Raw genomic sequence first — 14,016 nt, forward strand, 5'->3', positions numbered from 1 at the left:
GCAGATTTTTGCCTAGTCCTTAATGTCTATGGTAAGAGAGGAAACCTTTATTTTCTGTGATTATCAGAAGGTAATGTTATTTTGGAATTCTGTATCTTATGCATTTGGGCTGCAGTTAACATTTCCTGCAGCTTCAGCTTCACTACAAGTGAACATCAAAATGTAGAACTTCTACAGTACAGCTGTTATAAGTGATATCTAAAAAATTATGGTGATGGCTACACAAAAGTAATGATGAAAATTTACCTCAAATTGAAACTTTGGGTTGGGTAGTCTTAAATACTCTTCCAGCAAATATAAATAAAAATACATCGGATAGCCATATAATAATTTATTAAAATAGTCTTAAATTTAACATTTTATACAGGAAAATTTTAAATAGTAACTTTTCACAGCTTCAATCCAAATTTGCAGGTGACAAATATCCCACTCCCTCTCATATCCATGATGCAGTGACCTATGACAGCAAGCAATAATTGTGAATATAAAAAGTCTTTCGAGTTTCTCAGTGAAAGTGCCTATTCCAAGTGCACAAAATGATGGCATTATCTACACATTACAAAAAAAGCAACACTGTGACTAAGTTGCAGTCCATTAGAAGTGTCTCATTTTGCACTGTACATTTGATACATCTTCCACTTCTTTTGTTTAAAGATCACTGTTACAGTCCATGTGAAATATGGAAAGGCATCTCATTCCATAGAGTGACAACTAACATTACAGTTTTTTAATGTAATGATCTATTTCAGATTAAAAGGGACAGGAATGTATCTTCTGTTGAAAATACCTTCACACACTTGAGTTATATAAAGTTATAGGGCATCACGGGCACACCTTATGCACAAGATACAGACTTCCCTTGCACCAACTGTAAATATTTAAACAATACATTCAATAAACATAATAAAAACAAGATCACATTTAAAAATTTGGCATATTGCATCAGAGAGTAGAATCTTAACACCTCTTAAATCTGCTTTAATTTATATTTACTGAAGTATACATAATGACAGTCTTTTACAATATATTAATATTGTAAATAAAAACATTTTCTCAGCCTTATTCTGAACACTGGCCACATGCATAGTAGGGCACTAAAAGAACCAAACGCTAAAAGCATTGCCTCATTCAATAAATTGTTACTTATTCTCTTCTTGAACCTATGAAAAGTAATTGTACTGCAATAAATGAAAGATTTCAATTGAGCAAGTACAAGAATCAGCAGCAGCCCAAGATGGGATTTAGTTTACCCTGGCAGACCTAGTGGCACCACTACACATTAAATGTTCTGTATCTACACTACTTTAACAAGTCACAGTTCCTCGCAAAGGTAGGAATCAATTACAGTTATTTTAGAGATCAGAATTAATCATTCCATTGCCTTTAACAAAGTCCACTGATAAGTCTAAGTTTCAGCACTCAGTTAGTGAAGTTTACACCACCTTTGTTGAATAATGTCACAAAACTTCCAACACTAAACCTGTTACAAGACCAGTATGTTATAATGTTAAATCAGATTGAGAGGGAGTTTGTCATCAGCATTCTCATTTGACTTCCACACACGCTCATCCACTCACTCATTCATTCATTCACCCACGTACATATGTATAGATATATATTTGGTATGTGATAATTTCAACAAATTTTCATAATTTGTAATTAAATGTTACAAGTATGTGACAAAAAGGAAACTTAAAAGTCTATCTGTATAATTGCATCTCTCAGCAGTGCACTTTTGTGTTTGAAAATGTCCATAGAAGAAACCAAAGATAGAAATATAGGGCACAAAATGCCCTAATAAACAAAAAAAAAAATAATTCCCCGGTGATCGTGCACAAACAACTGACTTAATTTCTGTCTCAAGTATCATGGCTCACCACTCAGCGTCACCATTAGACTTTTGGAACACAAAGTCTTTGCCGTTTAGATTCATTATACCATCTTTCAAATAGAACTTCCACTTGTTGCGACTGCGGGTGATTTTATCATACTGGCAAACAATGACGTTGTCAGTGTCAAAGAGATCTGTTGGATCATCCTCTGATACGTCATCACCTGAGTTGAGTGGCTCCTCTTCTTGGCCACCACCATTTGCTTCATCCTCATTCTCATCATCATCAACACGGTCCTCCGTTTCGTCTTCATCATCATCATCACCATCGTCGTCAACATCTTCATCCTCTTCGTCAGATGTATCATTGTGTCCATCTAACTGCAATATTACCTGCAAATAAGGCAAGTGTTTCAGCAGGAAAACTATATGGGTTATGAGGGAGTCAAAGTGATTTTATGGCCACAACTGTAGTATATCCCACCAAATGATGCTCTGTTTGTACTGAGAATAAGTAGCAAATAGGTTCATTCGGAAATTTGCTTTGTATAATGAGAAACCAAATGCACTATTACTGTCTAACATTCCTCATAAGTAAGACACCACAGCCTCTTACTAAATGCAAGACAGTTTAAAAGTCTGTGCTGGCACAATGCTGTAATCTCAATACTTCACATCAGCCATACTGTTACAAAGTAGGCTATTCAACAGCATAGTAATTAAGCACCTCACGTGAAAGCGATTTATCAATAATTTGGACTATTGCAGAATTTTATTAGAGCAAATACTATAATATGAAGGAAAATGTACTTTAAGCTCTTTATTTATCAGTAAAATAATTAAAGTGTACAAAGTTGAGATATCAATGTTCTTATAATACATCTCATTTGGCACAAGCTTCATTGATACATACAAATATTTCTTCTTTTATCCATGTACAACCCTTTCATTAAAATCTTTTAAGACTCAATAAATGCCGAGTTAAGCAACACGGTTCTCTTGAATTAGTGATTTCATTGATGCAGCCTGAATGGCTCTTTCAAGAAATTGTGATATTTCTCAAATTGAAACATGAGAGAAAGCAGCTTTAAGATGGATAGCCATATGAAAATCCCCACAGATAAACTAAATTACAGCAGCAGCAAACAATTGTTTGACACAAGTGTCACCTGAAGGCGACAGTGGGGAAGCTGTCAAAATACAGTGAAGAACTCTGTGGCAACCTTGGAAATCTGAAGCTTAAAAATTAATGTCATAGCCACGCAACTTGTGAGCCTAGATTTCAAAGGAGCAATTCCATTATTTCCCTCAAATGATTTAGGGACCAAACCTTTATATTCAGACAATGATTTAAATCCTGGTCATCCCAATGCAAAATTAAGACTGCTAACAATTGAGTCACCTCACTTGTTACAACGTTAGCCTTAATTCACATCATAGTAGTAAACATTTCAGGATAACGAATATTTAGAAATTTATGTTATGTGAGCCTGCCTCACCTCAAACGGTCATGATTTATAGTTTCAATGTTTAAAATATAACAAGGCACGTGAAGAGCTATGTAAAATTATGACAAGCTGAACTTCATAGCAAACAGCTGTGTTAGCCTGTTGCCATACTATTAAGTGCAGAAATGATGCGAATGACTGGGCCAGCACGATATACGAGAGTCGCAATACAAGCTGCCATGGACACCTGCAATGTTGCTACATGTTTATTTTTTTCATGCAATACTGCTCTTTTAGGCAGTAACACTAGTTTAATTTTTGTTCCCTTTTTATATATCTGTAATATAATATTTCAAGCAATTCTTCGATTTATCAATATAAAGATTTACACATAAACAATACTTTAGTAGAAATTATAATCTTCACTGGCGTCTTCATGAGCAACTTCTTCATAAGAAATTAATAACACAACACCTAATTGTAGATGTTGCCAACAAAAAACATAATTACAAGAAGAAATGTTTACCTTGAACGAATTTCTAATGGGGAAAGAACCTACAACTAATTTGGTAATTTCAAAAGCACTGAGGCAGATGTAATGCCAGTTTACTTTACAAGATACTGTAGAGTTGTGCTGTTGGTCCATCACTGCTTTTCTCGATAAGTGGTTGTGAACAACTGTATTGCAGTTTATTAAAGTAACTTTTCGTTGATGTCCGTCACATGCCATTACAGTATTGCCCCAACAGCTGTAAGCTCCCTTCGGCAACACGCATAGACACAAAGAACTGCTGCCCTCTGGGGTCACCAATAGAAAAAACAGCCCATGAGTAGAGCTCCTTTCCAGTGGTTAAATGGTGCTTGTTCCTGAAGCATTGACTGCTCTGCATTTCTCTAATCCTGCAAGTCAACAGACACGTTGACAACAGTGGAAGTTAGTACATGCACGTTGCATGCTCCAAAGTATGAACAGTCAAGTAACAAGTAATTTTAATTACACTGTAGATATAGCAGAGAGAGAGAGAGAGAGAGAGAGAGAGAAAGAGAGAGCTGCTGTTGCATCCTAATATTCATTTGTCCAAGTAATAAAAATTAAGACAACACTTATTAATTACACACTGTCTTAATTTTTATCAAAACAAGGACATGATACTGCAAGAAAGCCATTGCCTCTTAAAGCATGGTAGGAATTTCAACACTTTGCAAGCTACGGTGGTATGTTGCAGAGAGTGCATAACATACCAATTTTATTTGACACTCTTTCGCTGAAAGGCAAAAAAACAGCTATCTATGCAGCTCATCCTTGTTGCATTTGCGTCAGTATGCCACTGGGGCGTTAACCGTTAGTGTGTACGTATCTATCATGTTATGCATAAAAGCTATGTAACAGTAAGCGGACTATGGCAATGAGTCCTGGTCACCTACTTGCCCTGATGACCCCACACCCTGCTACCACTCATCCGTGACCGTATCCCTTATAAAATGTTGTTAGCAGTGGGACCCTCAGTGTCCTTTTACCCATCACTATTCACGAGGAGAAAAGAAAACCTAGTCTTCCATACGTTGCAGGAGAGATCAGAATTACTGGCGGAAGGAAGTTCATGTGGGGTATCTGTATGTGGAACTAGTGCATGGCTGAGGCAGACGCCATTCTACCAACTTCTCTTCGGTGATAAAGCACAATGAGATCCAGCACTGAAGGTAGAACTGCTGCAGATACTGACTTTGATCAGCATGCGTGCAAGCAGCAATGATGGTAAATTTTTAATAACTTGAGTAAGCAGGTGATCAATCATGACAGACACACAGCAAGGTGTGGATTTGCAGACTGTTATAGCACAAATACCCTTCAAAATTCAACAATTTAAACCAGATGCAGAAGGCAGGAGAGACGCAAGTCAAGTAAACAGCATCCCTCTGAGTGTGCCCAATGAAAGTCCAATGGACTCTGTGATAGTTAAGAACCTTTGCAGTTGTCTGCAGAAGATCTGATGAGGCGGTTCAAGTGCTTTTTAGAAAATGCAGCAAGTTTAGGACAGTGGAATGACTAATAAAATAACTGGCAATACTGTGACTCCAAGATGATGGACTCACTTTCGTTACGTGTACTACGACATGTAGTCATGAAGCTACCTACAGTGAATTTAAACAAGACATTTATGCAATTGTACAAAAGGGGAAAAAAAACACAGCATGATCTTACAGGGAGCAATTCCACAGCATGTTTATCTTGGACAGAGAATCCATCAAGGATTTTGCTTTAGAAAAGTTAATGCTAATCTGTACGAAGCCAGTGAAAATTTTCAAATAACTTACAGTAAGGCAGCTGGCTGCATTTCTGTTAGTCATTTGAACATTATATATGCCAGGAGAAACTCAGGTCTCACACCAAGGACAATGATTAGCACAAAGAGAGAACACTGTTTGAAGCTGGAGAGTGCGAAGTTGGCCAAGCAAGTAACATTGCCACACTGCAAGACAAACAGAAGTTCAATTTGCTGAAGAGCTACACAGATCCCAAATTGATCGCAAACTGGATCACTGTGTGTTTGAAGCTTATTTAGGAACCAGCTACCACATGAACAAAGCCCAACCTGTATGAAAAAGATTCAATACTGCACCTATGGAGCAGAAGGTCTCACAGCATGAAACAGTAAGAAGGGGGACGCAATGCCGAAGATGGATAGTTTTGAGAGGAGTATGTTAAACAACGGAGGTGATGGAAGTGCCACCACTACATCTATATCTACACTCTGCAAACCACCGTGAAATGCATGGGACAGGGTACATCCCATTGTACCAGTTATTAGTGTTTCTTCCCATTCCATTCTCTTATGGAGCACGGGAAGAACGACTGTTTGTTTGAATGTTCGATTGTGTGTGTGTGTGTGTGTGTGTGTGTGTGTGTTTTATTCTAATCTTGTCCTCCCAATCTCCATGTTAGCGATTCACAGGGGATTTTAGTATATTCTTGGAGTAATCATTTAAAGCCAGTTCTTGAAACTTTGTTAGTAGACTGTCTTGGGATAGTTTACGTCTATCTTCAAGAGTCTGCCACATCAGTTTCTTCATTATTTCTCTGACACTCTCCCACCTGTGACCATTTGTACTTCCTTTCTCTATATACGTTCAACATCCCCTGTTAGTCCTATTTAGTATGGATGTCATGAGTGATCCATAAGCAATCTCCTTTGTACACTCATTGCACTTCCAATTTCTTTGATGTGGTGCTAAGAAAGAAAACCAGCGGCACCCAAGCTGTACAATCAAATGGCAACTGGTGCGCAATCACAAAGTGGCCAAGATAAATATGTGGTGAAAATGCAAGTGATGAGGAGAAGAGAGAAATGCTATGAAAGTGTATGGGGGTTAGATTTCCAGGCAGCTAACCATGCTCAGATATATGTAGAGAAAGAGAAATCCAATTTGGTCTTAACGATTATTGCTGCAATGAGAACTCTAAGGCTGATTCAGAGGAATCTCAATGCTGCTGACATAATGGGCAAACCTAGTAGTGACACAGTTACTCCTTTCTGACATACATTTGGCTGAATGTGAGAGCAACCCACCACCCCCAATCCCCAAAGGAACACAAACTTTGTATATTGATGTGAAAATGCCAAAATGCAAAAGAAGGCATTTGTTTTTAACTGAGATGTCAGTAAATGGTAACTTGCTACACCAGAGGCATGGCTATGCAGTGGGAAATGTCAGTGTCATTAAAGAAGAACCAAGTGGAAAATTGAGTGTTCCAGGAAGCATAGGCAATTTGAATAACGCAGAACCAGAACTATCACAGTGTCGAACATAGATTCACAAGATGTGATAGAAGTACCTACCAAGAAGGAATATGTGCAGGTAGTAGATTATTGTCCATCAAATGACAGCATCAAGAAATCAACTCGCGAAGCACTCTAACCAACCGTACAAGAGCAGTTTACTAAATTAAAAACGCTGCAACCAACCACCAATGACCTACTCAAAACATGAAACAGCATGGTTCCATCAGATCCCTGCCACCTGTTTATTTGATTACTAATTATCTCTTAGATAATTGCTTCACTGTGGGATTGCACTGCTAGCTTGTAATCTGGGCCATTTTGTTGCATCAATCGCAAATTTTTTCTAACTTAGCTTGCCGTTTATTTTATACTATTGCTGCTCACTTGGATGTATGCCAACACACTACGTTAGCTGAAGCAATAATGAAGGAATAGTTATGGGCAGTACAAAACAATGTTATTTGTGAATGGTTCACTTGAGGGTTAACACCAACTCTCAATGTCATTTACCTTGAGCCATATTTGAGACTCTGTGCACTGGAATCTTCCCCTATCCATGACATTGTGCTGTCTCTCAAGTAGAATATTTAAGACACAAGATAATGGCACATGAATTCCATCTTAACTTAAAACTGATAGAAGCCAAGAACCATCCAGAACTGATAAATGAGGAGGAACTGCAGGTATTCCTACGTAGTGTGAATTTCTACTGACGATACTTTCAAGTGTGCACTGACATAGCATGATCAATGACTCTACTACTGAAAAAGGAGCAGTTTTTACTAGGAATTCCAAATATTCATGAGAGAGAGAGAGAGAGAGAGAGAGAGAGAGAGAGAGAGAGAGAGAGAGAAGGAAGGGGGGGGGGGAGTGTTTACACTGTACTTACTTCGGTAGTTCTCTGAGAGTGACCTGATCCACCAGGTGTGTCAGAGTCATCCTGGCCATCAGTCTGTCGTGGGATTTGTTGTATTGCAGCCTGCTGCTGTTGCTGTGACTGCTGCTGTTGCTGCTGCTGTTGTGCAGCCTGCAGTGCAGCCAGTACATGTTGCTGCAGCAATGTGGTAGCAACCTGGGGAGGCAGGGCCATTGCAGCAGTAATGACGGGCCCCGTCAGCGACGTCTGTAGTGTATTCCCCTGCAAAGCTGATACAGGCACGTGGATGGTTACAGTGCCTGCAGGAGCAGGCAGTGTTATCTGTACTGGCACTGTCTTGTTTGGGTCTGCCACAATTACAGTTTGTTGTGTGGGCTGTGGAGGCGCACTGGCCTGTTGCGTCTGCTGATGCACCAGTTGCTGCTGCAAGGTTTGTTGCTGATGAGGCTGCTGATGAGACTGCTGCTGCTGTTGCTGCTGTAACTAAACAACACATAATTCTTCAGCAACACTTTAAACTTTAGAAGTATATGTATATGTTATGTTTGTCACAAGTCGTAGGTTTAACAGACGATGGAAATAGGTTTTGCGCATGTGTGTGTGTGTGTGTGTGTGTGTGTGTGTGTGTGTGTGTGTGTGTGCGTGTGTGTGTGTGTTATTTAAATGTTTGAATTACTGACTTCTTGTTGAAACAGTGGAAAGTCTAGGTTCGAATATCAACAATATTGTGAAAAGAACAGATTACTATTCACCATAGATAACACAGAGATGCAGACAGGTACAACAAAAAGACTGCACACATTCACCTTTCTGCCAAAGCCTTTTCCAAAGAAAAAACAAACACACACACAAAATCACTACCTCTGGCCATTTCAGCCAGAATTCAATTGTGGTCGGAGCACCAGAAGTAGCAGTTGTGTGCGTGAGGTAGGTTGGATGATTAAAGGAACCAAAATACTAGGTCATCAGCCCCTTTTCCTCAGACAGGTCTACATGACTGTAGATCAGAGATAGCCTACCACACAAAACCTAGGGAAAGAAAACCCCAAGGTCAATGAAGAGAGATAAGGGACAAAAAGAAGAAAAGGAGGTGGGGGAAGAAAGGCAGGCAAGGTGCCTGATCTAGAGAGCAGCCAGAATCCCTGAAAACAGAGTGCAATGAGGAGACATACATCCTTCAGCTCCCACCACTTACCAAAGATACTCCACTATGAAACTGCCCAGGAAGTGCTAGCAACATGGAGAGGGCAAGAGAAGCAAAAAGAGACAGGAGATGAACAAGTCTAACACACCACACAAGAGAGGGGGGAAGGGGGGGGGGGAGAGTAAAATGACATGTAGGTTGAGGGCCAGGCTGACCCATCAAGCCCAGACTGCCACAGTCTGTGTTCTGCCAGCACCCAATGGGTCGATAAGGTAATTGGCCCTCTGTTAAAGAGTTGTAAAAGCCCCCTTCACAAAGAAAACATTAAACTAAGTCAACTGCCGAGGCATCGTCTCTTAACACCAGGGGTGGGAAATGTCGTGTGGCTAGGGCCTCCCGTCGGGTAGACCGTTCGCCTGGTGCAGGTTTTTCGATTTGACGCCACTTCGGCGACCTGCGCGTCGATGGGGATGAAAATTATGATAATTAGGACAACACAACACCCAGTCCCTGAGCGGAGAAAATCTCCGACCCAGCCGGGAATCGAACCCGGGCCCTTAGGATTGTCATTCTGTCATGCTGACCACTCAGCTACCGGGGCGGACATACCAGGGGTAGTGAATCAGAGAGATTAAGAGTCTGCCCACAAAGTGGCGTGGTTGTGACAGTCCAGCAAAATGTGGACAACCATCAAACGGGAACCACAATGGGTCCTCATGACGGACGAGATGGCCAAGAGTCAGTGAACTATGGCTGATGTGCAGCCAGCAAAAGATGGTAGAGTCCCTGTCAAAAGCCTGCATGGAGGACCTCTCATTTGTCACCCGTAGTTAGTTTGGTGAAGTGAAGTCAGAATGAGCCATTCTGTATTCCAGGTTACTAAAACTTGACCGTAATACTGATCTTTCCAAAATACCAATCTCAAGAGTTCATTTACTGGTAGCCAGTTTGGCGAAGCTATCAGCGAGTTCACTACCCAGGTTCCCAATGTGGCCCGGGTCCAGACAAAGGTCTTGGTGAGGGTTACACTGGTGAAGGGCTTGCAAACCGCTTAAGGAGTCATCGCAGTCATGGAATTTGATCAGCTGTAGGAAGAAGATTAAGGCAAAATTAAATATGAGTAAAAGAAGACAGCAGAAAACTCGAATGCAAGCTTAGTAAGCAGCTACTGACTCTCAAATAAAGAGGAGTGTGAGGAATGACTAGAGAAAGTGGATGGATAAGCAAGCTCTGAGAGCAGAGACAGCCCCCCCCAGCAAGATGTGATGCAAAAGAATTGTACCACATCACTAGAATGTTGTCCAAAACAGGTTTCAACAAGAATAGACCTGTGAAAAGACCTCAACAGAGGTCAAGACAAATCAGGGGCCAAGGGATGCACCACGGAGGTGTATGTGAGTGGGGTCGATGGACAGGTAGAAGAGGAAACGTGGAGTTCATAGAGGAGGGACCGGACAAAGATTGCGATCATGATCTCTGATCGGTGCCACCATTGTGGGAGTTGGATTTTCATGTTTGGAAAGATGAGATAATAGTTTGGATGCTTAGGGTAGCTGCATATGTTGGTAGCATAATTGACAAGCTGTTGTTGGCACCTGATCTGCAATGGAGGGACGTCAGCCTCCACGAGTAAGCTGTTCACAGGGCTAGTTTAAAAGGTTTCTGTCGCAAGCTGAACACAGCAGTGGTGTATCAAATCCAGTAATCGCAATGCTGAGGGGGATGCCGAACCATATGCCAATTCCCATAATCAAGAGAGGACTGTATCAGGACTTTGTAAAGCTGCAGAATGGTAGCACAATCAACACCCCAGCTGCTAGTTACTTGGGCAGCAAAACATATTTATGTGCAGCCAGCACTTTCCCTTAAGCTGGCAAAGATGTGGACTCCATGTAGACTGAGAATTTAAGACCAGTTCTAAAAAGTAACAGTATTCTTCTTGTGGCTGTTTGCAACTCAATCTGTCTCTCTATGGTATGTGTCAATCTACCCTTTTCTCAATATTGTTGATTCTTTACACAAATACAATGGGAAATCATAAAGACACTATCATCACAGAAATATAAAGTTACATAATTATTTTGTTTAGCTGCAAGTACATGTGTACAGTCCTTGTACATGTTGACATCTCCATGCTTGAGTGCTGCAGCATGCTGCTAGAGGAGACAAAGATAAAAATTGGCTCAAGGCTGCTGGTAAAGTGGAGATGGGCTGCATCATTTTCTTTTTAGCTCCTCTAGCAGCATTCTACAGTTTTGTTATGTGAGGATTTCAGTCTGTACCACGACTGCACACATATATCTCTAAAAAAAATTACTTACATGACTATATTTCAAAGTAATAATTAAAACTTTATAGCTACCAATCATATAATGCTGGAGTGCTCCCTCCTCACTAAATTATTTTCGTAATCTTCTATTTCTGTGCAATGTAATTTTGCTCTGTTAATAAGCTGTGCATATTTTTTTCCTTTCACCTCTCTCCACACCTCAATGTCAGACCTCTTCACTCATCCAGTCAACTTTATTTTCATGAGATCATATTTAATTGCAAATGTAAATGGCAAAAATGATTTATCTTCACTGTGCCAGAAAAGGGGAAAGAAGGTATTCTTTCCTAAACACTATACATAAATGTATGTTGAACTGATACAGAACCTCAAATATTTTGTACAGTGCATTAACTTGCAGTTCTGAAACATTTCCCAGATAGCTTGAAGCAGTAGGGGCAGCAAGACACAGATAAAAACCAACTTCCTTAAAAACTGTCAATCCTAGAGCAGGAACGGGGTAGTTGACATTTAGCAGGATCTCAATGCCATTCATATTGTGATAAGACCTGGCGTATGTCAGCTAGTGAATGCTTATAACCATTTCTGCGATCAATACGCCAGTGCGGCCAACGCTTATAACTGTTTCCGCAATCAACAAGCCAGTGCGGCTTATAAGCCGTGCATTTACTAACTGAATACTCAGTTTAGTTTGTTCGATTGTGCACTCGTGTTAATACAAGCAACCAACAAAATATCATGTAACATTTTCCTGTCTGCAGTTGTGTGTTTTTGTCTTTAATCGTCTGTGTTGTGCATTGTTTGCAATGGCGGCGAATGTACCAGCACCTAACCTGAAAGACAGTAGGAAGAGTGAACAATATACTGACCATTAGTTACTGAGTGTGTTAGAAGATAGTGATGTAGAGTTCAGAGGGGACGAACCAGAGGAGGGTGGCTGTAATTTGGAGACTGCAGAAACATACCATAGTGATGACAGTGTGGAAGGAGAACTGTCGAATATGTTTCGCGGCAGTTGGGAATCAGACAATAATGATGAGGAAACCGCTGACGATAAAGAACTAGAGCTCGCCGATGTAAGCAAACCAGGTGCGACTTGGCATGAAGAACCACATAGGATGCAATATGGTCTATTTACAAAAGCAGAATGTTTGCAGATAAATCCTGCTGACAATACGCCAATGGGTTTCTTTAGGCTACTGGTTACAGAAGACATACCACGCTCGTAGTTGATGAAACGAACGGTAACACACGCAATATATTTGTGAGCGAAAATACGAAAGAGGGCTCTAAGATTAGTAATTGGAAACCTGTAAGTATACGAGAAATACTAGTCTTCCTGGGTATTTCATTACACATGGGTAATGTCAAATACGTCCAATTACAAGACTACTGGAAGAAAGACCTGCTGTTCGAAAATAGAGGAATAGTGATTATTATGGGCAGAGACAGATATTTGCTCATCTTATGCTCACTGCATTTCGCAAAAAAATTCAGTTAGGAGATCCAAAACCAGATGATCGACTATGTAAGATACGCCCTATATAGAATTATTTTAACAACAGCATGTGTCATGTGTATTATCCAGGTAGGGACCTACCTTTAGATGAATCCATGATTCTTTGGAGGGGGCGATTGTCATTTAGACAATATATAAAGAACAAAAGGAATAAATATGGCATCAAATTGTAGACGCTAAATAATCCAGACAATTTCGTAAATAAATGCGCTGTGTACACAGGGATGCGTGGTGATATGGGAGGAAAAGGACGTGTTGAAAAGATAGTATTACATTTGTTGGAAGAGAAGCTGCATGTTGGCCATCACGTTCACATACACAATTTTTACAACAGCTTTGATTTAGCTAAAACCCTGTTGAATGCAAAAACACATTGCACCAGGACACTAAGGTTAATAGGAGAAATATCCCTAAAGACGTGGTATGCGCAAAACTGGGGAAAGGAAACACCATTGCACAATATTCGCATGGCATAATGATCACCAGGTGGAAGGATAGACGAGAGGTCTCCTATATTTCCACAGACTATCATAAGACAATGGGACGTGTGCTGAATGCAAGCCAGCAAAGCAAATAGTCTCAAAACCACTGCCAATTATCAAATATAATAGTAGTATGTCTGGGACCAATGGGCAGGACCAGATGATGTATTATTTACGTGAATCAAAGACTATCTGCTGGCCGAAGTAACTATTCTTCCATGTAGTTGACATGCTAATGGTCAATTCACATTACCTATATAATAAATATTCAGTGCATAAAATGATGTACGATTACAGAATACAAATAATAAAGGGAGTACTTCTACCAATGAACATTACAAAAGGTGTGCATAACAAATACCGTAAAGACACGCACGTTGTGCAAAGTGGGACACAATTGAAGGGAAGAAGCAAGCTGTGAGGAAACAATGTACAATGTGTGCATATCGTGTCCACACAAACATTGATTCTGTTTGAACTGCTACACAATTTCACATCCGTAATGGAATGGAATGTTGTATCTTCTGAGGAAGATCTGCTTGTGTTTGATTCATAAAGTGTTTGTATTTGTTTTATTTGATAGCCAAGTAAAATGCTGTTACATTGATTGCTCAGAACATGATGTTTCTGTACAGTACATGGA

At 40.1% G+C, this 14,016-nt stretch overlaps 1 protein-coding gene across 4 annotated transcripts in view; it reads right to left on the bottom strand.

The window, feature by feature from the left end:
* Positions 1–316: 316 nt before the first annotated feature.
* LOC126418528 (transcription initiation factor IIA subunit 1-like) overlaps positions 317–14,016 on the bottom strand; it is an 86,977-nt gene continuing 73,277 nt past the window's right edge. For all 4 annotated transcript variants that reach the window (XM_050085335.1, XM_050085331.1, XM_050085333.1 and 1 more), the window contains exons 3-4: positions 7,951–8,421; positions 317–2,224 (exon numbers count right to left, since the gene is read on the bottom strand). In XM_050085335.1, coding sequence (XP_049941292.1) covers positions 1,874–2,224; positions 7,951–8,421 — 822 coding nt within the window. In that variant the 3' untranslated portion in view covers positions 317–1,873. The remainder of the gene's footprint in view (positions 2,225–7,950; positions 8,422–14,016) is intronic.

The sequence above is a fragment of the Schistocerca serialis genome, chromosome 9 (assembly GCF_023864345.2).
Source record: "Schistocerca serialis cubense isolate TAMUIC-IGC-003099 chromosome 9, iqSchSeri2.2, whole genome shotgun sequence".
NCBI lineage: Eukaryota > Metazoa > Arthropoda > Insecta > Orthoptera > Acrididae > Schistocerca > Schistocerca serialis.